The 25,000-nt window shown below is 36.8% G+C and overlaps 2 protein-coding genes across 2 annotated transcripts in view; one reads left to right on the top strand and one right to left on the bottom strand.

Annotated features, from left to right (window-relative positions):
• The window catches only part of LOC125666264 (ras-related protein Rab-18A-like), a 36,269-nt gene extending 24,521 nt beyond the window's left edge, over positions 1-11,748 (bottom strand). The window contains exons 1-3 of the mRNA XM_048899470.2: positions 11,609-11,748; positions 8,353-8,408; positions 848-909 (exon numbers count right to left, since the gene is read on the bottom strand). Of these exons, the coding sequence (XP_048755427.1) occupies positions 848-909; positions 8,353-8,408; positions 11,609-11,679 (189 nt within the window). The 5' untranslated portion in view covers positions 11,680-11,748. The remainder of the gene's footprint in view (positions 1-847; positions 910-8,352; positions 8,409-11,608) is intronic.
• A 26-nt stretch (positions 11,749-11,774) lies between these two features.
• Positions 11,775-25,000, top strand: part of LOC125666260 (kinetochore protein Spc25-like) — a 25,860-nt gene continuing 12,634 nt past the window's right edge. The window contains exons 1-2 of the mRNA XM_048899465.2: positions 11,775-11,914; positions 20,700-20,870. Coding sequence (XP_048755422.1) covers positions 11,893-11,914; positions 20,700-20,870 — 193 coding nt within the window. The 5' untranslated portion in view covers positions 11,775-11,892. The remainder of the gene's footprint in view (positions 11,915-20,699; positions 20,871-25,000) is intronic.

Raw genomic sequence — 25,000 nt, 5'->3', positions numbered from 1 at the left:
ATATAAATGTTGACAGGTGAAGTTTAACACTATATAAATGTTGACAGGTGAAGTTTAACACTATATAAATTTTGACAGTCAGGTAAAGTTTAACACTATATAAATGTTGACAGTCAGGTCATTCATTGTATAAAATTTGTTGACTACCAACAATAAATTGATCTGACCTATATAAAATTCAGAATTTTTAAATAAATGTTTATAGGGTTCATGAATTTTATTTATAACTTGACTTGACTTCATAAATAAGACTTTAAAACTTAAAAGTAAATTTTTAGACTAAATATATGTTTGGTAAGGTCAGTCAGGATTTTAGTACTTCAGGTGATTAGTGCGACCCTATATACGTCATGGATGCCATCTTTTGAAAGGAAAAACGATGTGGTTCTTTTATTTTGGGATTGACATAACTAAACGGTAAACAATGGACATTTGATAATGATATAAAGTTAATTTAATAAACAAATAACTTTTTTGAAGGAAACAGCATTGTTGCCAAGATGCACAATAGTCGCTATATACCACCGTCTTAAGTTGACAGTGAAGAGAATATCAAAGTTGATAATAAAACATTGACCCTCAAATCAAGTTCATTTTTATTACTTAACATTTTGTCATTTGAACTTCTTTTTTTTTTACCTGCTCCGAACGGATTTGAAAATTTTGAAATCCGTAAACCAATTTAAAAAAAAAATTGGCCTTATACACATACACTCAAACATTATACACATACACTCAAACACTAAACATACACTCAGACATTACACATACACTCAGACATTACACATACACTCAGACATTACAAATACACTCAGACATTACACAAACACTCAGACATTACACATACCCAGATTGCTAGCTTGGCTCTGTTCCCATCAACTTGTAAAGTTTTCACTTTGAAGTCCACACCTACAATACATTTAATCTGTTTTACAAATTCTTCTTCATTATCATCTACATGACACGTACATCAGTAAGACATACAATGTTTGTCATTTCTTATCTTAAAAAAGTAAGAATCAGAAACGTGTTAGATAAATATATATATATATAGGGAAGTCGTTGTGGCCGAGTGGACTTACGCACTGGTTTGACAATCTTGCTAGGCGGTGGGTGCCGTACGTCGCTGGTTCGACCCCGGGGTGGGGCGAAAATTTTCAGTACCTAGTTGTGATTATTTAGTGCTTTATATATATATATATATATATATATATATATATATATATATATATATATATATATATATCCAAATTGTGTTTTTAAAAAAAATCACAGTGTCCGGTATGTACGTGAAATGTTAGGACGCCTTTATGACGTCAAACCATTTCAAAACTATTTTAAAATGTAACGCCTGAGGATTATAAAATGAAAGCGCTTGCGTTAAATTTTTAACTTTGTGTACTGTTTATTCTATTTCTTTTAATATATATATATATATATATATATATATATATAATGACATCAGAAACAAAGTGTTAAAATGAGATTAACACATTTAACTACCAGGCAATTGGGTATAAAAGCAGCCAATCGGTGAAAATGGTGGAATATATGAATTTTCTGGTCACATTCAGGTTGCAGCACTTATTTTGCAAAAATAAAGATTAAGCTGTTGTACTGAAATTTTAAAATGGGTATGCTTGTTCCCTTCATAACTGTGCATATATTGGCCATATCTATTTTAGATATAAATTTTCATGAAGTTTTAATTTTGGCCTAAAAAATTTGAAGCAGGGCTAAATTTGTATTTCAAGCTAGAGATTGGCAGTTTGTGGGTGTGATTATCTTTTGTTATTGTTTACACCGGATGTTGACTCACATATTGCACGAGCATGCTTGTCTAGTTCTAGATAAGGGGGGTTGCACCAAAGGAAACATGTAATCAAATCACTGTATAACGTGGAAAAAAAGTATCATTGGTAAATCCAGATTTTATTTTTTAATTATATATAATCACATTCCTTTAAAAAATTTGTTAACTTTATAAACATAACTCATTAGGACTGTTCAGTCTGATCGCTGTTTCAGAGTTTTGCAGGATTGCTGGTACCTTTTCTAGAATAATGTCAAGCATGATGTTTGTCTGATTAAGCAACAATCTCCTAGGCCAGTTGTGTAACTCCCATTGTCTCTCACCAATTGATCAACCATCCAGGGTTTGACACTAAGGCACGTCCGACCGACCGAGTCTACTAAATGATAGGTCCGGTCGGGTAAAATGTTGATTTACTAGTCCGACTGGTCGTGTTAAAAATAAACAAGAAACTTTACTTTAAACAGTAAGATATTTTATTCTTAACTAAAAAGAAAATAACTGTAAAGAATTTGCAAGCAATCTTGAACCGTGTGATGGAATAATCTCTATTTTTAGTTCTAATAAATAAGTCGCGGTCGGTAGTGATGTTTTACGACATCTACTCGATGTTACTTTTAAACAGTTTATTTGAATTGACTATAATAAAGTGTTTATCAAGTTAATAAATTACGTCGTAAACGACTATTTATCGGTGTTGACATAGTGTGCGGGAATGTCTCTATATTTTAATACGACTTTTCGTCCTCAAGGAAAGACGTCCCAGGAGAAAAAAGTTTGAAAATCAAATTGAATGACGAGACTAATAAGATATTTTTGAGACAATTAAATACGTTTTGGTTCAAACTTAACATTGAAGTATTTAAACATGGAGAAACTATCAGGGTTTTTTTCTGGAAAGTTGGTCAGGGCTAGTGGATATAAAGTCAGGTCTAGTAAAAATCATTTGAAGTAGCCCGACTGGTCTAGTGCTCAAAAAAGTAAATGTCAAACCCTGCCATCACTTTAAAATTACTCTCAATCTGGACTCTTATGTGTGAACATTACAATGTCAAAAGAGACAATCACAGATAGTAGGTCTCCAAATATCATAATGGACAAAGTGTTTCTTAATAATCCTTCAATGCACATGTCCTCCATTGCACAGCTACAATTTCCCCCCAAATTCTACAATTTCCCCCCAAATTCTTCTCATAATTGAAAGGTACCAAGAGGAAAATCAAAAGTATTATTATATCATATATACCAATATTTTGTGTATATTATCGAAAAACTACATGTTTTAAAAGACATGGATAAAACAATGATGAATTCATTTTGTAATATTCCTAGGGTGAAGTTTTGTTAAAGTAAAAACCTATCCTTTCAGTGCCTCACAGATCCAGCAGAGTGGCAATCTCTACCCAGAGTTATCGTTCCCGCTACACTCCAGGGCTTTCAAAAGTAGCCGGTAGCCGGCGGATTTCCGCCACCTATAGTAACATCAGGTGCAGGCTACTTTAGTGACAAAAATGTATGTCTAATGAAAAAAACTTTTATAAAACTTTAAACATCTTCCAAACTTTAGTAGACTCAGAAATCGCGGCCGTATCAAACGTGTTTACTTGCGCTAAATTTAGTTCAGGTAAATACCGGCACCTGATTGGTCGTCTGTTGGTGTAGAAAATAATACGTCAATTGCAATAGTCGGAAAGCCCCGGATTTACCCAATTCATGACAACACAGACGAGAAGTTCCGAAAGATAACAACAAGTCCTGAACGTAAAAATCATTGATGTTGACGGAATGAAGAGAACAAATACCCTGTTCAGTTTCGGCTTTAAAAAGGCCAGAAGCGAAAGTGACACAAGTATAATATCAATCAACAATTTTAAAGCGAAAACAGAATTTAATCAGGAAAGATTTCAGACTTGCTATTCTTTTTAATTTGCAAATGCCCACGTGGTATTAAATAAAAACGAAAGTAGAATTTTTCGGTTCAAGCCCAGTATTACGACGGTCCAATAGGCCGACGGTCCGATAGTCCGATGGTTCAATATTCCGACGGTCCGATAGTCCGACATATTGACCATCACCAAAAATTTTAATTAATAGAGTTAAAATTTATTCATGTCAGGCATTATTTTAAGGAAATTACCAGAAACCGCCAAAATCGACACGGCCTGATTATAAATCAGACAATCAATTTCTGACCAAAATCATTCAAGTGTGAACTTACGGCGGCGTACAAAGGCCATATATGAATATATTATTCGTTCGGACGAATTAGCTATTTGTTCGGATGAAATAGAAAATCATTCGTACAAATTAGCAATTTGTTTGGACGACTTTGCTATTTGTTCGGACATATTAGTAATTGGTTCGGAGAAATTAGTAATTCGTTCGGACTAATTAGCTATTTGTTCGGACAAATTTATATAATAAGTAATTTGTTCGGACGAATTAGCAATTTCCTCGGACGAATTTGTTATTAGCTATAAGGCAACGCCAATGCCGTAGTCAAACATCGTAAAGTGTTGGTAGGGGAGCACACAACTTAGATTGGGGCACATGCTAAAATGGGATTCAATTCTAAAATTTTCCATATAAACGTCATGAAGATGGCGACGGTAACCTACATAATTACCCCTACCCCCTGAAATAACAAGCTAAAAATGGTAGGAATCCCTACACCCTGCTCAGTCTTTAAAGTTTGAAGTAGGCCTCAAGTCCCCCCCCCCCCCCCCCCCCCCCCCTCATCCTCGGGCAAAAGTTTATTAAATGAAAATTTTCTGTATAACGGGCCATAACACAATCAAGAAGGAAATCAATTTTTGTATGGGACGACGATAATGCAATTTATGCGCCAATCACAGCCTATCTAAGTTTTTCAACGCAAATCTGTATATCCGAATTTTATACCAATTTTATGGTTATACCTTTCTTTATAGCAAATAACAATTTCTGAACAGAAATTTCTTGCACTAGAATTAAGGGGAGGATGTTATCGAACAACATTTGATATAAAGATGAGGATCTCGTTTGGGGTTCCAGAAGTGTAAGGAGGTGGCACATACATACTCTTGTCCCCACTCCCTACTTTTGAAAGTGTTAAGGGGACACGAGCAGGCGTATGGCCTCGTTTTTGAAAGGGGGAAGCTGGGGGCCAGCCAAAAAGGATTGGGGGGGGGGGGGGGGCAGACGAACCAAAAAGAGTTTTAACATGTAAAAAAGAAGAAAGGGAAAATTTTTAAAAAGTGGGGAAGGGATCAGCCCCCCCCCCCCCCCCCACCTCTGTTGCTACGTCCCTGACGAGTATCCGCTGTCAGCCCTCCCTACAAGCCTATAGATATTGGTATATATATGATGAAAATGTTCCTTAAATTCAGCATACATACATACAGACACACAGCGAATAGGAATGAATGAACCCACGGGTGATGGAGAAAGGAACGAAGCGTAATCAACCGTGGGCTTCCGACGATGCCGAAATATATACATGTAGATGTAGGTGGGTACCTGTAAAGTGCGAAACGAAACGAAATATACCGAAACGAAACGAAACAGATTGTATAACCAAACTTTTTTATTACAAATGGTATCTTAGGCCCCTGTGAAAATTACCACATATAAATAAAATTCGCCTCGCCTTTGATGTAGGCTTTCAGCTTGACTGATACACAGTTTTAAAAGCTGGAAAGGAGGGAGGTGGTGAGTAAGCAAAATGTACATATCCGAACTTGATTAAATACCATGTGCAATTAGTTTCAGATCCATAAATTTCAGAACGGAGAGTTAAAGTCTCAGAGGTCTGGCGAAACACACTAAACAAGGGATGGGGTCGCTGGCGTTAGATCCGCCTTTGGGCATAGATACATTGTTTTAAGAAACTGGTGTCTGAGAAATTTGAAAGCAGGAAGAGCTCTTAACCTTTTATTTTATCTCTAATTGCTGAGGTGCGAGTACTTTCAATAATGGAAAAAGTTAGATAGTATACCATATTATATCGAGGTAAGCTACTGACAAACAAGTTGATGGTACAGGGGTTTCAACAGTCTCGATTGAAGTCAGCATTTCGCATATTCTATGGTCGTTATAACGATCTGGTTCGTCAATACAACCTCGCATTGGGTCAAATGCTGTCTGACGTGTTTCATATCGATTGTTAAGCCGTTCTTGACACATTGATTTTGACTGTGGATAACTCCGTTTACCTGATCGGGATATAGGGCTCACGGCGGGTGTGACCGGTCGACAGGGGATGCTTACTCCTCCTAGGCACCTGATCCCACCTCTGGTGTGTCCAGGGGTCCGTGTTTGCCGAACTATCTATTTTGCATTGCTAATAGGACTTATGAGATTGATCACTGTTCGTTATCTTCACCTTGCATGAATGCAATTCGGTAAAATATATATACATGTGTTATTAAAAATTATTATTGATATGTAGTGAGTCTAAAGATAACTCTATACATTTGTGGTGTTGCTAGGACGGGGAATTGAAAACGGGACGGAAAACATAATTTTTTATGCAATAATATCAGGAGGAGGTCAGCAATTTGTAAACTCAAAAGCTTTATGAACAAGGGAAGCAGAAATTACAAAAAGAACGGGAATTAAGACATACTCAGAATCCACTGTTTGATATACTACATACAAATACACAATATCCACATGTATACATAGATTTGTCTTTAGAGCAAAAAATACTGAAACGTGTATTTATGCCGAACTGTAACCCTCTGTTCTGAAATTTATGGATCCGGAATTAATTGCAAATGGTATTCAATCAACTTCGGATATGAACTTTGTGCTTACTCACCCCTTTCCAACTTTTAAAACTTTGTATCTGTCAAGCCGAAAGCTTGCATCAATGGGGAGGCGAATTTTATTTATATGTGGTAACTTTAACAGGGGCTTAAGCTACCATTTTTAATTATTATAACTAATAGAGTTCGGTTATACACCATTTTTAATTATTATAATTAATAGAGTTCGGTTATACAATCTGTTTCGTCTCGTTTCGGTGGGTTACGTTTCGGTAGATTTCGTTTCGTTTCGCACTTTACAGGTACCCGATGTAGGTCGAACCCATTCAAAGTTTCCCACTGTGCGATGTTTTGCTCTTGTGATGTAAAATATCGCTCTGGCACACAGCACTTAATCCTGTTTTCTGCTGCCTATTACATAGCGATCTCTTATATATGTGGCCACAAATTATAGGAGTTTCGGACTATCGGACCCTCGGACTACCGTACTGTCGGACTATCGGAGTGTCGGACTATCTGACCGTCGGACTATCGGGCCATCGGACTGTCGGAATAATAACTGGGCGGTCACCGAATTTTTCAGCACAAATTCGCTATGTTACCAACAAATCTGTAGCTGTTAACTTGAATTTGTGGAAAAATAAAATTATAGGTCATTAAAATGTTGCTTTTTAATTTGTAATAAAGATTGTTTGGGATTTATTGTTTCTTACAAAACAATTCAGTCTTATAAACTTTCAGTACAAATGTAGAAATAAAAGTGAAAGTTTCTGTTCAAGCAAAGACACTTAAAAATTAATTGATACAGCATTGCAAAAAATAATTACATGCAGTTATCTTGATGCACTTTATTTTTCATTTTGCATCAAAATTAGTACTTTGCAATGTTGAATTTTTTTTTAAGTCTTTGCATGAACAGAAAATTTCACATATGAAACAATAAATTCATGGCGAAAGTAAAAATTTCAGGCAAAAAAATGACAATCTCAAAGCTGCATTTAAGTGCCAGGAAACCGCCAGAATGCAGGATTTTGCGTCATTTACCCCACACCCCCGGCCATAAGGGCGCCGAGCATTGGATCGCCTTCTACTTTTTCATTTCAGCCTCCTACTTTTAAATTTGTTGAAAGCCCTGACGCTCCACTAATACCTCTGTCAACGTCTAAAAAATTATGTTAAAATGTACAAAAACTAACTTAGCATATCGAACTGTAATGATAATATCTGAGCAAATAAAACACTTCTCTGAATTTTTTAAAATCAGAAGATGGTAAATATGAGACACATGAGCGAATTAGAAGGTTTATATAAATATTCATTTATTCAATAATACTAGTATAATCATGGAATTCGTTGTTTTTGTGAGCCTACTTTAAGATTTAAAGCATAAAACTTAAACTTATAAAATTATTATCCATGATGCTATAGGTATAGGTAAGTTTTGCCAAGAATCTTGACATTTAGACGTTGACAGAGGTGTTGTAGCGCAGCGAGCAGTGAGAGATTGGCAGAGTGGTAGAAAAATGCGCGAAAACTTTAGTTTATTTTGATAAATCATGCCAGTCTCCCTGTTCAAAATATTGTCTGCTACAGAGCACGTGTAGAGTCAAGCATCAAACTGCTGCTTATTCTGATAACACTGCTAAGCCCTGCCCTCTTGCCATATATGCTTAATTGCTGTAGGGGTGTAAATTTTTCTAGGTTACTCCCGGCCTTTAAAGTCTACCATGTTCTTTGCTCATGTACTTCCAATTTTCACCTGGATAAGAGATATATTATTTAGATACTTACCTATAGTAGCAGCTTGCTCTGGGTCAAAGGTATCATCGGTAAATCTCAACAACAAACTGAAAGTACAAGATATTGAGCTAAATCAAAATATGACAAACTGAAAGTACAAGATATTGAGCTAAATCAAAATACGACAAACTGAAAGTACAAGAGAACTGCCTGTGAATATTGCTCTAAATCCCAACAAATGAAAAGTAGATGACTGTGAATTTTGAGCTAACTTATGTCTATACCAAATCAATCTAATTAAAATTAGATCTTCCATCCGCTCCCCAGTTTTTGATACGTCGCTTCCACGCGACGTATCGAAAACTGGGGAGCGGATGGAAGATCTAATTTTAATTAGATTGATACCAAATATACCTTTGATGTTACAACACTTGTGATATCAATTTTGAAAATATCCATTGGTAGCCATTGAGATTAAATCATTTAATTTATTCAAATGCAGGTTTTTTTTAAGTCTTGATTTCAAGGGCCTGGGACTTTTCAATTGGGGAAAATATAGCGACATTAATGCTTGAAATTGGGGAAAATGTTTCATTAAGTAGGGAAAAAACCAATCCAGAGTGCATTAAGGTATAATTGGACTCCTTCTGACCTTCAATTTGGTCAAAGTTTACCTCATTTAAATAAGCAGAGGTCAGAAAATAGGTTTACTCCACAATTAGCAAACATTGTAATCTGTGGGACTGTGAAGAAAATTTATGAATTAGGCTACCCTGCTTAATTTGTTTTCATTGTTTGGGAATTTCAAAGCAAGATTGGGAAAAATATCTGCTTTTTAGCATTGAGAATGGGGCCTTATTTTGGCCCTCTACAGACCCTAAAAAAATCCCTGAAATGTACATGTATTTAAAATACAAACATTTGAAATCTACACCTGTATGGGTTTCACTTAATGTGTGGACTGCAGGGTTCGAAATTAACTTTTTCAAGCACTAGTCCATACGGACTAGTCACTGTTGATGTTCACTAATCCGCAAAGCATTTCACTAGTCCGTCCAGTACATCATATTAAATGATCTTCATTTTATTCAGTAGTATTTAACGAAACCAAACACATCACAGTTGCAAACAATTCAGTTTCTTTCACCTAGAGAAGAAAAAGACCACCATATTTTATTTCGCATTCAAGATCTTCAGAAGCATACAATATTAACCTCTGACTTATCCTTTTATAAACGTCCATAAGTGCGTTCGAGATCAACGTTCCCATTGTTTTTGTGCTCAGTTCTTAGAGTCACAGGAGTTCAAAATTTTATTAATAAAGTCAATAATATTCACTCGATTGACAAAGTCATGAGCTATAGTGTTACGAACTACTGTGTTAGAGTCATGAATGACGAGAACATGTGCGCACAAACGTGCATGTTCTCAGACCACACTACTTGCAATTCTTGCACCTCAAACCCGCTCTTGTGATGTGTACTCGGTGTTCGGAATCGGCAGGAATTTGACAATTTGTGCTCGTTCGAAGAACGCTGGTCTCGAACACACTACATGTGTTTGGAAGATCAGGATGTCATAGTCACGCAAACACTTAACCATGCAGGTTATCGACCATAAGTTCAAACATCTAAGAGACTCAGACAAATCTTGCTAAAATCTTTACCAATTCAAGATTGATTTTCGGATTTTCACTAGTCCGTACGGACTAGTGCTATAGAGAGTTCACTAGTCTGACACATTTTTTACTAGTCTCGGACTTAAGGACATGTGGTAATTTCAAACCCTGGACTGGAATTGGATTCACCCCCGCCCCCACCTCTCCATCTGTTTGCCCAATATCCCTCTCGGAATGGAACAATACACAGACCTTACGATACAATAATTATTACATATCTTGATACATCAATGCAATATATGTATATATAATATAGCAAATCATATAATATTGAAACAAAATGAGTACATATTTGTGTTTCTGACAATAAATGAACAAAATATAATTAAATCAAGAGTTAAATCACATTAAACATGTTAAAGGGAAAGGCAACCCAAAAGATTTTTACATGATAATCATATGATAAAGATTTGTCCAGTCTATGCGAAAGTTTTTTGGACCACACAGGACATTCGGTCCTGTGTAATCAATGAACACACCGGACCGAACCAAATTTTGTCAGACCGAAAAACCTAATGTAAAAAAGTGAAACATGTGAAAATGCAAAACCAAGGGAATCTTATTTATTATACTAGTAATACTATACCAGGGATCCCTCCCGTATAATACTTTAGACAGTCCATGCGGTTTTAATCACATTCATTTACGTATTTGGATTTGTGTGCTATTTTTTACTTATAACAAACATTTAAATGACTCCGCATCAAAATAGTAAAGCTCAAAACTGGACACTGAGACATCGGACATTCCGGTCCGATGTAAAAAATGATGCGTCGGACCTGAGGCACTGCACATCGGTCAGGTCCGACTGTCCGATGTCTTTCGCATAGACTGTTTGTCATACAATTTTGTTGATATATGGTTTAGATATGCTTCAGTACTAATTTGAAAACGTCAAAAATTGTCCTGTGATCTATAGAAGCTGCCATGATGTGTAACTCTTTTGTATTTAAGACCACAAAAATCAGTAATTTTGACATCACACCATCTGTTCCGGTTTTGATGAGATTCTAAGATCATCCACAGGTGCTTGGGTTCAGCTCCCCTCCCCCTCCGAATAAGCTACACGAGTTGATTTAATTATTTTTTCCTTGAAAATATTTCTAATGCATGTCAACGTCTTGCATACCCATAAAGTCCAAAATAAGTCCTTAAAAAATACCCTCACTGGTTAAGTATTCAAATTTACACTCCGAATTTTCTCGTGCACATGCACATGATACATAAAATGACAGACCTGTTTAAAAGAATCCGATGCGCCTTAATCATTATTTATTCATGTTTTCAAAAAACAGGTAAAAGTAGGTAGAATTAGCAACTATAACTTAAGTAGGTTTAAATATCTAGGTGGCTATTAATAGCTACGTCGGTAGAAATAGTCTCTGGATTGGACCTGCTCACATGAACTCAGTTAATGATTTTTTTTTTTTTTTTGGTTGTAAATTTTTTTTAAAAAGGTCCATGACAGGTCAGCCCAATACTGACGGCGTGCCTCGGGTCCATTACTTTTATTCACAGTTGAGTCGCTATCATTCCAAACTAGAGCTTTGTCTACTGTTGTGATGTTCCGCTTCACTGCTCACATCAAAAACGTAAACAAACTTACAAAACCCCAGCAGGACGCCTTACCTCGATTTTCCCACACTGCTTTCACCGATGATGAGAAGTTTCAGCGTCGTTAAAACTTCTGTGTCGCCCATATTCCGTTCAATTCACAGCTACCGTTCAATATAAAGAGTATTTTCTGACTTTTGTGAGTCACAGTCACTCGCAATGGCGCAGTTATTGACACTCTATGCGTTACACGTCATCAGTTATGCTGGATTTAAATTCCGCATACCCATGAAAGTACGCGCGATTTGATTGGTAGAGAGAACCGGAAGCAAGTCTCAAGCGGTTGTTTTAATTCTACGATGATGGAGGGATCGGATCAAGGTTTTATTCATGTTTATCTTTTTTTGATAGGTTGACCGTTAAAGCGAGCGCAGTCACATGTACACATGAGAGAATCCAGATATTTCCCATGGGAGTGGGTTCCATCTGACACCTCGTACATTTTAGTATTTTATTTCTTCCTCGTAGTCTTCATTCTCTTTAGAGAAGTCGATAGGCATAGCCTTCATCGACTTCTCTTCGCAAGCATTCATGTTTTGATTCTGGAAAACGTGTAAATGCCGAAGTCGGTGACGGTTTATGCTTCGACCGACGTTTCGACTAAGATGTGCCTGCATTTACATATGTACGCAATAGACAAGTTGTTTTCAAACATTTAACAGCAATGCACAAAACCGTCGCAAGGAAATTAACACTTACAGACACGTGCAAAAAGTATTCGGTCACAATGGCGGCGTGTTTACGCTGACGACGAACGCATCAATATTTTGCTGGCTGAAATTTTTATGAAAACATACACCAAGAATAAAAAGTGAACTACTTACAATTCAATACTTCGTTAGGTGTCCTTTTAATCTTATAGCATGCAGAATGCGTCTCGGGATAGATCCATACAAGCTCTGAATGTAGGCAGGTGTGATGGTCGTCCATATGCGCCGAATTTCCTCGATCAAATCAGATCTCGATTTTATAAAACCTGTGCGGGACTGAAGTTTTCTTTTAATGTAAAGCCACACATTTTCAATGATATTAAAGTCTGGTGACTGGGCAGGCCAGCTTAAACAGTTGATGTGATTTCGGGCCACATATTCCTGGGTTGATCTGGCTCGATGGACAGGCGCATTGTCGTCCTGGAAAAAGTATCCATTTTGTGGAAAATGTCTTGCCAAAACTGGCCACAGGTTGTCCTCTAAAATGTCCTGATACTTAGCAGCGTTGATATTGCCTTCCACTGGCGTCATAGTTCCAACACCCTCCCAACAAATGCACCCCCATATCATCACTTCGTATTTAGCGCGCGGCGTGTGCTGTTGAATGAGATCGGGTCGCCATCCTTCATCTCTTTTCCTCCAAATCCGAACTCTTTCATCATGTCCTATCATGATTTTGCTTTCATCTGAGAAAATCACACGTTTCCAGTTGTCAACAGCCCACTGTCTCTTCCCCCGACACCAAGCAAGTCGTTTCTTCCGATTCACTTCTTTAATGACAAGTTTCTTCTTGGCAACACTCCTCCGAAAATTATTTTTGTGCAAGTTATGTTGTACTGTCCTTTTACTCACTGGATATTGCCTCTCTTCATTAAATTTTGCCGTAATATCGGATAGTGAACATCTGCGATTGGTTTTCACAATCTTCTCCAACTGCCGATAGTCCCGAGGTTTGATTTTCGGTGGCCGGCCACTTCTGGGTTTGTTTTCAACTGATCCCGATTCAGAAAATTTCTTACAAACATCAATAACGCTCGATTTGGGTAACTTCAACATCTCACTAATCTTTCTCCGGCTGTATCCACCCTGCAATAACTCCACAATGACCTTTTTAACTTCTAATCCCATCTCTTTTCCTCTCCGACCCATCTTTGAATAATTCGTAATTTTTCCCCTTTTGTTTGTAAACAGCAGACGATAACTAGGTACCACATGACGTATCATGTGACCAATTTCTAATTTTACAAAAACATTCTACTTCCTGACAATCCAAAAATAGCAGGGCAAGGTCATTTACTTCTTGCTTTCGCTTTTAAACGTAAACATGCCGCCATTGTGACCGAATACTTTTTGCACGTGTCTGTACTTGCTTTTAATCCATTTTCAACATGCCCCTGTCCCGGGTTTAAATCACAACTCTGATTACGTCGGCCTGCTTTTCTCTTAACTGGTCCCCAATTGTGACAGCTCCCAAGACCAATTAACGTAAACCCGGGACAGGAGACATGTTGAAAATGGATTAAAAGCAAGTACGTGTTGATTTCTTTGTGACAGTTTTGAGCAATATTGTTAAATGTTTGAAAACAACTTGTCTATTGCGTAAATCCAGGCACATTTGAGTCGAAATGTCGGTCGAAGCAAAGCCGTCACCGACTCCGGCATTTACATGTTTTCCAGAATCAAAACATGAATGCTTTCGAAGAGAAGTCGATGAAGGCTATGCCTATCGACTTCTCTAAAGAGAATACTTAGTCTTATGCTTTCATATAGATCTGTATATTCTTGCATGAAAGTTTTCTTTTATTTTGTATTCTTTTGATAATCTGTGATATGTCTGTGTACATGCATGCTATGTGTCTTCGTCGTTGATATACTTGAATGTGATAGTCAGTTAAAAAGCTCTACAGAGCTTGTGTTTGATATGTTGAATGGGTATCAGGACAACTCGCCCCCAATACAACTCGCCCATTCAAATGGGTATCAGGACAACTCGTCCCCAAGACAACTCGCCTTCAAGACTACTCGCCCCCTCATCGGGACAACTTGCCCCTTAGACAACTCGCCCTCAAGACAACTCACCCCCTCTTCGGGACAACTCGCCTCCTCTCTTCAAATATCTCGCTCCTTCATATCATACATGTTTACAATTATTATTTTTGGTCTAAATCCAAGAGGTGTTTTAGCAAAAATTAATGAATTTCTTATAGATAGTATATACATCACAGACAATAAGACGTGTTCACATAAACACCGAACTTCGTGTCTTTTTATGCAAGATGTAAGATTTTAGTGAAAATCCAGTGTTTGGGTTCAGTAAATTCATCATCACTTTTATGTACATGTAAAATATATAATTTCAGCAGAAACAAGTTAGTGTTTGGTATAGGGAGAGTATTACCTTGGTCTACAGCTGATGTAGTATAATTATCAATAATCTGCGTCTGTTGTTAAATCTAATTGTTTGATTTCCCCCAAGCTGTTATAAATTTACTTCAAACGTTATGAGTCACTCATCATCAGAGTTCTTTACACTTTGAAATCGCCGTGTAAAAAGAATCAGTAAAGCAAAGCCGTTATAAAATTTCTAAAATGGGAATTTTATTATTTTTCAACGGGAATTAGTTGAGAAACGCATTAAAAGATAATTACATGTATCAGAATATTCATGCTTCACCTTTACACTCATGTAATACTATATCGATAAAACACACACACACACCCCCAAGCCCCAAAATTTTCTCAGTATTGGAGACATTTAATCAATTACCTGAAGATCAGTAAATATAATTTTCCTTGCCAATTGATTTATGAAAAATATAACTTTTGCTGAAATGCAATAATCAAATCTGTGTATAATTCTATTAGAATTTACCATTCGTGTTAAAGTATGAAATAAAAAGACATATCTTTATAGGGTTAAAAGTGTAAATAACACACACACACAAAATAAAAATAAAATGTGATAATATATTTATATATAATATTGGGGCGAGTTGTCTCAAGAGAAGGGGGCGACTTGCCCTGAGAGAGGGCGAGTTGTCCTAAGGGGGGGCAAGTTGTCCAGCACTCGTTGAATGTATATAGTGCCGACTTTAAATAAAATTAACTTTACTTTACTAAGTTAGGTCTAAATTTATAAACTTAAACCCAGCATTTCTAAGTTAATTATGGACTTAATCTCAGCATTTCTAAGTTAATTATGGACTTAATTTCAGCATTTCTACTAGTTAAATATGGACTTAATAAGGCCCAGTCTAAAGACTATTTCTACCTACTTAGCTACAGACTGTGGACTAAAGTATTCGCACGATCTCGTCATTTTTCAAACGTGTTTATCGAGTATCATACATTGCGGGTTATATCTCTTTGCACAGACATGAGTTATCCTTTCACCGATGATGTATTTAAAACGTTGAAGGTCAATAATGTGACGTAATGCTGTTTGTTGTAGTCTGCAGCTCTGTTTATACTGTATACAAGGTAGTGATTAGAAAACATGGGTTGTAAACATCAGAACTCTGTAAAGGGTGCTAAGAAAACACCGTAACATTAGTTCAGGGCTGTAAATGTTCTGGGGAAGTTAGAAAGTTATTAAGAATTCCTATATCAACTGTGTATAGTGCTTGGAATAAGTTTCGAAAGCGAGGTACAACATAAAATTAACAAAGAAGTGGACGAAAGAAATTAGTGAGTGCACATGCAGAACGGAGACTTGTTAGGCCAATTCAACTTAATTAGTAGATTATCATCCAGGGTCACCAAAATGTATGGGGCGTGTGGGAGGATTTTATTTTCTAATTTTTATTTTCTGAGAAAAATATTAATGACAAACGAGTTTTAGCCTGCAACAAAAGTGCATCATTTATTGCAAGATGGATATCAATCTATGCTTATTTCACAGATGAATTCCATGTTAAGCTTTAATTTCAAACACAGAAAGATAATACCAAACTTCTTCAAGATATGAAGAACATTTATCCCTCCCTTTCATTTACGCCCGTAAGAACGTGAGAAATTAAGAAAACCATATACATCCATTTTCTTCATGTTGCTAAACCGGAAATGTAAACAAGAAGTAAATCCCGAAGTCGGACATGAAAATTTTTCCGGAAATCGCAAGTTTCGCAAAATTAAAAAATTCCGGGCAGGCTGATTTTTGAGGGGCGGGCAGGGATGATAATCTATCAATTAATTTGAATTGGCCTTAGATAAACACAGTTGGATAGAAAAAGACCACTGTTGGACGTTACCAAAAAAAATATAATGAAAATAATAACAATGCAAATCTTTCAAAGAAAACTATTTGGCGATGTTTAAGACAGAAATGGATACTAAATATGTGTTTGTATCAAGAAAATACGGTCCGAGTTGTCAATTGTGTAAAACGTGTGCAATGGTGTGTGGGTAAAGTAAACTGGACCATGGAAAATGGTCATTTCTTCTGACAAGTACCAGATTATCTTTGGAAAATGCTGTCGAGTATATACATGAACAAGAAGTGATTTAAATTAAATTTTGACTGTCGGACTGTATTTCCCCCCGAAACTGGTAAAATATTTGGGGATGCATTACGTGTCATGGCGTTGGTACTCTTTGCAGAGTCAATACATATAGCAACATGAATAACTCTGAAAAATACGTAGATAGCAAAACTCTTTCAAGATAACAATTATCTGTTTATGGATGACCATACACCTGTTCATTGATCTTGTCTTTCAACCAATTACAAAACTGACAAACAAATTCCAGCACTGAAGTGGCCCACACCATCACCTGATTTATGTCCCGTAGAAAACATTTGACTGGTAATTAAAAGAAAATTTCAATATCGCATTTCTACATTAAATTCTGGTGATAAACTGTATCACAAACTTCTGGACTTCATGTTTACAGTAAATTATACAAAATCTCCATGCACCCTTCCACAACAAGTGCACCAAGTTCAAAGGGCTTGAGGGTATATCACGAATTTCAAAGTACTATTAAGGTACTTGGCATTCTTTTATTTATCTTTATTGATAGAAATAAATTGTTTATTTGCAATATTTTTGCATTTACAAGTTATTTGTCCTGTTCAGACACTCCAAAAACATGTTTGTTTACCGTCAAGCGTTTCCGATAAACAAAATGGGCACCATCGCCCGTGCGAATACTTTTGTCCACAGTCTGTACCTATAGGTATTTAAACCTACTCCAGGTAGCTATTTTTACCTACTTTTTCTTTTACTTGCATTCCATGGCCAAACGCAGGAACGGCACATTCTAACCTTCAAATTTGCATTAATAAACAAATTTTGTCAGACAGAAAAACCTAATGTAAAAAGTGAAACACATGAAAATGCAAAACCAAGGAAATCTTATTTATTATACTAGTAATACTATACCAGGGTTCCCTCCCGCATAATACTTTAGACAGTCCATGCGGTTTTAATCATATTCATTTACGTATTTGGGTGATATTTTTTACTTGTAACAAACATTTAAATGACTCCGCGTCAAAATAGTAAAGCTTAGAACCGGACACTGAGACATTGGACATTTCGGTCAGGTGGAAAAAATGACGCATCAGACCTTAGGCACTGCACATTGTTCAGGTCCAATGGTCCAATGTCTTTCGCATAGACTGATCCATGGATGATTGAAAGTAGTACTTGCAATAAGTGAACACCAATCCCGATCGAGTGTGACTTGGCTAGTTTACATAGCGATTGATATCAGGATAGAAGTTCATTTTTCATGCATTACTTCCCACTCTGAACTAGTCTACCGATAAACTTTTCACCAAATTGTTTGGAGACTTCTTTACATAAAAAAGCACTTGTTCAATCGGACAAGTGCCCATCAATATTCACTTGTCCGAATTTTAGGGTTTACAGCTTGTAATGGTGTGCACTGTTTTGTAGAGTTTACAGCTTGTAATGGTGTGCACTGTTTTGTAGAGTTTACAGCTTGTAATGGTGTGCACTGTTTTGTAGAGTTTACAGCTTGTAATGGTGTGCACTGTTTTGTAGAGTTTACAGCTTGTAATGGTGTGCACTGTTTTGTAGAGTTTACAGCTTGTAATGCAGGGTTCCAAATTACCGCTCGCCCACTTGCATTGGCTACTAAACTTTGCTTGTGGACACCAAAATTTCCGTTCTCATTGCCCACTTGGCGACCGTAATTGTCCGATCAACATTTTTCTTTCCGACCGATCCGAGTCCTATTATAATTGAAGTTCAATTTCCGGTTGAGGTTTTGCCACTTGGCGAGACATTCCTGGGGTATCAAACCTTCCAAAATGTACTTAAACCAGAAGTTGAACAACGCTAGGGTTACTTCAAACGAAAAGAAAATGTCTGCTTTTACCAAAGTGGAAAGAAGGGGAGAATATGGTTCGATGACGGTGAAAAGGGGATGACGTGATGTGTGTACAAAACATGACACGAAAGGTCCAATCGTTGTAACAGCTTGCCCAAGTTATAAACTTGACAGCATCGTAAAGCTGAGAAATTTTGAAATCACATAAAAAGTCGGAAGAAACATGTGTTAAAGTCAGACGCCGCGAAGATAATAAAGTCCATGAACTCTGATATTTTTGCTAGGTCGACGAATTGAGAGTGGAAATGAGAGGTATTCGAAAGAATTATGGAGAAGGAAACAGAATTTAGATATTGATATTTTATTTTTTGAATAAATTGCAACGTGACCTGATATTTCTTTTTTCTTGTAAAGAAACCATGGTATTCAATTTCATGATATGTGTGGGCTACTGAAATTGCATATGGGCTAACAGTATTTCTTATTCAGGGGCCCACTTGGCCCCTAAGGTATTCAGTCGAAGTTGGGATCCTGTGTAATGGTGTGCACTGTTTTCTTTACAGCTTGTAATGATGTTCACTGTTTTGTAGGGTTTACAGCTTGTAATGATGTTAACTGTTTTGTAGGGTTTACAGCTTGTAATGATGTTCACTGTTTATAGGTTTACAGCTTGTAATGATGTTAAGTTTTGTAGGGTTTACAGCTTGTAATGATGTTCACTGTTTTATAGGGTTTGCAGTTTGTAATGGTGGTCTGTTTTATAGGGTTTGCAGTTTGTAATGATGTTCACTGTTTTGTAGGGTTTACAGCTTGTAATGGTGTGCACTGTTTTATAGGGTTTACAGCTTGTAATGATGTTCACTGTTTTGTAGGGTTTGCAGCTTCTAATGGTGGTCTGTTTTGTAGGGTTTACAGCTCGTAATGGAGGTCTGTTTTGTAGGGTTTACAGCTTGTAATGGTGGTCTGTTTTATAGGGTTTACAGCTTGTAATGGTGTGCACTGTTTTATAGAGTTTACAGCTTGTAATGATGTTCACTCTTTTGTAGGGTTTACAGCTTGTAATGGTGGTCACTGTTTTGTAGGGTTTACAGCTTGTAATGGTGTGTACTGTTTTGTAGGGTTTACAGCTTGTAATGATGTGCACAGTTTTGTAGGGTTTACAGCTTGTAATGATGTTCACTGTTTTGTAGGGTTTACAGCTTGTAATGATGTGCACAGTTTTGTAGGGTTTACAGCTTGTAATGGTGGTCACTGTTTTGTAGGGTTTACAGCTTGTAATGATGTGCACAGTTTTGTAGGGTTTACAGCTTGTAATGATGTTCACTGTTTTGTAGGGTTTACAGCTTGTAATGATGTGCACAGTTTTGTAGGGTTTACAGCTTGTAATGGTGGTCACTGTTTTGTAGGGTTTACAGCTTGTAATGATGTTCACTGTTTTGTAGGGTTTACAGCTTGTAATGGTGTGCACTGTTTTATAGGGTTTACAGCTTGTAATGGTGGTCACTGTTTTGTAGGGTTTACAGCTTGTGATGATGGTCAGTTTTGTAGAGTTTACAGCTTGTAATGGTGTGCACTGTTTTGTAGGGTTTACAGCTCGTAATGGTGGTCTGTTTTATAAGGTTTACAGCTTGTAATGATGTTCACTGTTTTGTAGGGTTTACAGCTTGTAACGATGTTCACTGTTTTGTAGGGTTTACAGCTTGTAATGGTGTGCACTGTATTATAGGGTTTACAGCTTGTAATGGTGGTCTGTTTTGTAGGGTTTACAGCTTGTAACGATGTTCACTGTTTTGTAGGGTTTACAGCTTGTAATGATGTTCACTGTTTTGTAGGGTTTACAGCTTGTAATCATGGTAATGGTGTGTACTGTTTTATAAGGTTTACAGCTCGTAATGGTGATCTGTTTTATAGGGTTTACAGCTTGTAATGATGGTCAGTTTTGTAGAGTTCACAGCTTGTAATGATGGTCACTGTTTTATAAGATTTACAGCTTGTAATGATGGTCACTGTTACAGCTTGTAATGATGGTCAGTTTTGTAGAGTTTACAGCTTGTAATGGTGTGCCCTGTCTAGTAATGATGTGGTCTGTTTTGTAGAATTAACTGGCCGGAGTTTACAGGATTTCCTCCAGAATGAACTGACCACCCTGTCTAGTAATCTGGATGATACATACACTGTATTGTCACAAAAATGGATCGGAAACGAGCTGATGGTCCACCTCGACAAACTACAGCAAACTCAGCAAGGCAAAGTCACCCACTATCACAGTATGTATTACAGACTACAAGAAAGTCACACACCATCACAGTATGTATTACAGACTACAAGAAAGTCACACACTATCACAGTATGTATTACAGACTACAAGAAAGTCACACACCATCACAGTATGTATTACAGGTACTACAAGAAAACACACTATCACAGTATGTATTACAGACTACAAGAAAGTCACACACCATCACAGTATGTATTACAGACTACAAGAAAGTTACACACCATCACAGTATGTATTGCAGACTACAAGAAAGTTACACACTATCACAGTATGTATTACAGACTACAAGAAAGTCACACACTATCACAGTATGTATTACAGACTACAAGAAAGTCACACACCATCACAGTATGTATTACAGACTACAAGAAAACACACTATCACAGTATGTATTACAGGTACTACAAGAAAGTCACACACCATCACAGTATGTATTACAGGTACTACAAGAAAGTCACACACCATCACAGTATGTATTACAGGTACTACAAGAAAGTCACACACCATCACAGTATGTATTACAGACTACAAGAAAGTCACACACTATCACAGTATGTATTACAGACTACAAGAAAGTCAAACACCATCACAGTATGTATTACAGGTACTACAAGAAAGTCACACACCATCACAGTATGTATTACAGGTACTACAAGAAAGTCACACACCATCACAGTATGTATTACAGGTACTACAAGAAAGTCACACACCATCACAGTATGTATTACAGACTACAAGAAAGTCACACACCATCACAGTATGTATTACAGGTACTACAAGAAAGTCACACACTATCACAGTATGTATTACAGACTACAAGAAAGTCACACACCATCACAGTATGTATTACAGGTACTACAAGAAAGTCACACACCATCACAGTATGTATTACAGACTACAAGAAAGTCACACACCATCACAGTATGTATTACAGACTACAAGAAAGTCACACACCATCACAGTATGTATTACAGGTACTACAAGAAAGTCACACACTATCACAGTATGTATTACAGGTACTACAAGAAAGTCACACACTATCACAGTATGTATTACAGACTACAAGAAAGTCACACACCATCACAGTATGTATTACAGGTACTACAAGAAAGTCACACACTATCACAGTATGTATTACAGACTACAAGAAAGTCACACACTATCACAGTATGTATTACAGACTACAATAAAGTCACACACCATCACAGTATGTATTACAGACTACAAGAAAGTCACACACCATCACAGTATGTATTACAGGTACTACAAGAAAGTCACACACCATCACAGTATGTATTACAGACTACAAGAAAGTCACACACTATCACAGTATGTATTACAGACTACAAGAAAGTCACACACTATCACAGTATGTATTACAGGTACTACAAGAAAGTCACACACTATCACAGTATGTATTACAGACTACAAGAAAGTCACACACTATCACAGTATGTATTACAGGTACTACAAGAAAGTCACACACTATCACAGTATGTATTACAGACTACAAGAAAGTCACACACCATCACAGTATGTATTACAGGTACTACAAGAAAGTCACACACTATCACAGTATGTATTACAGACTACAAGAAAGTCACACACTATCACAGTATGTATTACAGACTACAATAAAGTCACACACCATCACAGTATGTATTACAGACTACAAGAAAGTCACACACCATCACAGTATGTATTACAGGTACTACAAGAAAGTCACACACCATCACAGTATGTATTACAGACTACAAGAAAGTCACACACTATCACAGTATGTATTACAGACTACAAGAAAGTCACACACTATCACAGTATGTATTACAGGTACTACAAGAAAGTCACACACTATCACAGTATGTATTACAGACTACAAGAAAGTCACACACTATCACAGTATGTATTACAGACTACAAGAAAGTCACACACCATCACAGTATGTATTACAGGTACTACAAGAAAGTCACACACTATCACAGTATGTATTACAGACTACAAGAAAGTTACACACCATCACAGTATGTATTACAGACTACAAGAAAGTCACACACTATCACAGTATGTATTACAGGTACTACAAGAAAGTCACACACTATCACAGTATGTATTACAGACTACAAGAAAGTCACACACTATCACAGTATGTATTACAGACTACAAGAAAGTCACACACCATCACAGTATGTATTACAGGTACTACAAGAAAGTCACACACCATCACAGTATGTATTACAGACTACAAGAAAGTCACACACCATCACAGTATGTATTACAGGTACTACAAGAAAGTCACACACCATCACAGTATGTATTACAGACTACAAGAAAGTCACACACTATCACAGTATGTATTACAGACTACAAGAAAGTCACACACCATCACAGTATGTATTACAGGTACTACAAGAAAGTCACACACCATCACAGTATGTATTACAGACTACAAGAAAGTCACACACTATCACAGTATGTATTACAGACTACAAGAAAGTCACACACCATCACAGTATGTATTACAGGTACTACAAGAAAGTCGCACACCATCACAGTATGTATTACAGGTACTACAAGAAAGTCGCACACCATCACAGTATGTATTACAGGTACTACAAGAAAGTCACACACCATCACAGTATGTATTATAGGTACTACAAGAAAGTCACACACTATCACAGTATGTATTACAGACTACAAGAAAGTCACACACCATCACAGTATGTATTACAGACTACAAGAAAGTCACACACTATCACAGTATGTATTACAGACTACAAGAAAGTCACACACTATCACAGTATGTATTACAGACTACAAGAAAGTCACACACTATCACAGTATGTATTACAGACTACAAGAAAGTCACACACTATCACAGTATGTATTACAGACTACAAGAAAGTCACACACTATCACAGTATGTATTACAGACTACAAGAAAGTCACACACCATCACAGTATGTATTACAGACTACAAGAAAGTCACACACTATCACAGTATGTATTACAGACTACAAGAAAGTCACACACCATCACAGTATGTATTACAGGTACTACAAGAAAGTCACACACTATCACAGTATGTATTACAGACTACAAGAAAGTCAAACACCATCACAGTATGTATTACAGGTACTACAAGAAAGTCACACACCATCACAGTATGTATTACAGACTACAAGAAAGTCACACACTATCACAGTATGTATTACAGGTACTACAAGAAAGTCACACACTATCACAGTATGTATTACAGGTACTACAAGAAAGTCACACACTATCACAGTATGTATTACAGACTACAAGAAAGTCACACACTATCACAGTATGTATTACAGACTACAGGAAAGTCACACACCATCACAGTATGTATTACAGACTACAAGAAAGTCACACACTATCACAGTATGTATTACAGACTACAGGAAAGTCACACACCATCACAGTATGTATTACAGACTACAAGAAAGTCACACACTATCACAGTATGTATTACAGACTACAAGAAAGTCACATACCATCACAGTATGTATTACAGACTACAAGAAAGTCACACACTATCACAGTATGTATTACAGACTACAAGAAAGTCACACACCATCACAGTATGTATTACAGGTACTACAAGAAAGTCACACACTATCACAGTATGTATTACAGACTACAAGAAAGTCAAACACCATCACAGTATGTATTACAGGTACTACAAGAAAGTCACACACCATCACAGTATGTATTACAGACTACAAGAAAGTCACACACTATCACAGTATGTATTACAGGTACTACAAGAAAGTCACACACTATCACAGTATGTATTACAGGTACTACAAGAAAGTCACACACCATCACAGTATGTATTACAGGTACTACAAGAAAGTCACACACTATCACAGTATGTATTACAGACTACAAGAAAGTCACACACTATCACAGTATGTATTACAGACTACAGGAAAGTCACACACCATCACAGTATGTATTACAGACTACAAGAAAGTCACACACTATCACAGTATGTATTACAGACTACAGGAAAGTCACACACCATCACAGTATGTATTACAGACTACAAGAAAGTCACACACTATCACAGTATGTATTACAGACTACAAGAAA

Source organism: Ostrea edulis, chromosome 10 (assembly GCF_947568905.1).
Source record: "Ostrea edulis chromosome 10, xbOstEdul1.1, whole genome shotgun sequence".
NCBI classification, from domain to species: domain Eukaryota; kingdom Metazoa; phylum Mollusca; class Bivalvia; order Ostreida; family Ostreidae; genus Ostrea; species Ostrea edulis.
The sequence above is the reverse complement of the archived record's forward strand: the minus strand, read 5'-3'. Positions and strand labels throughout refer to the sequence as shown.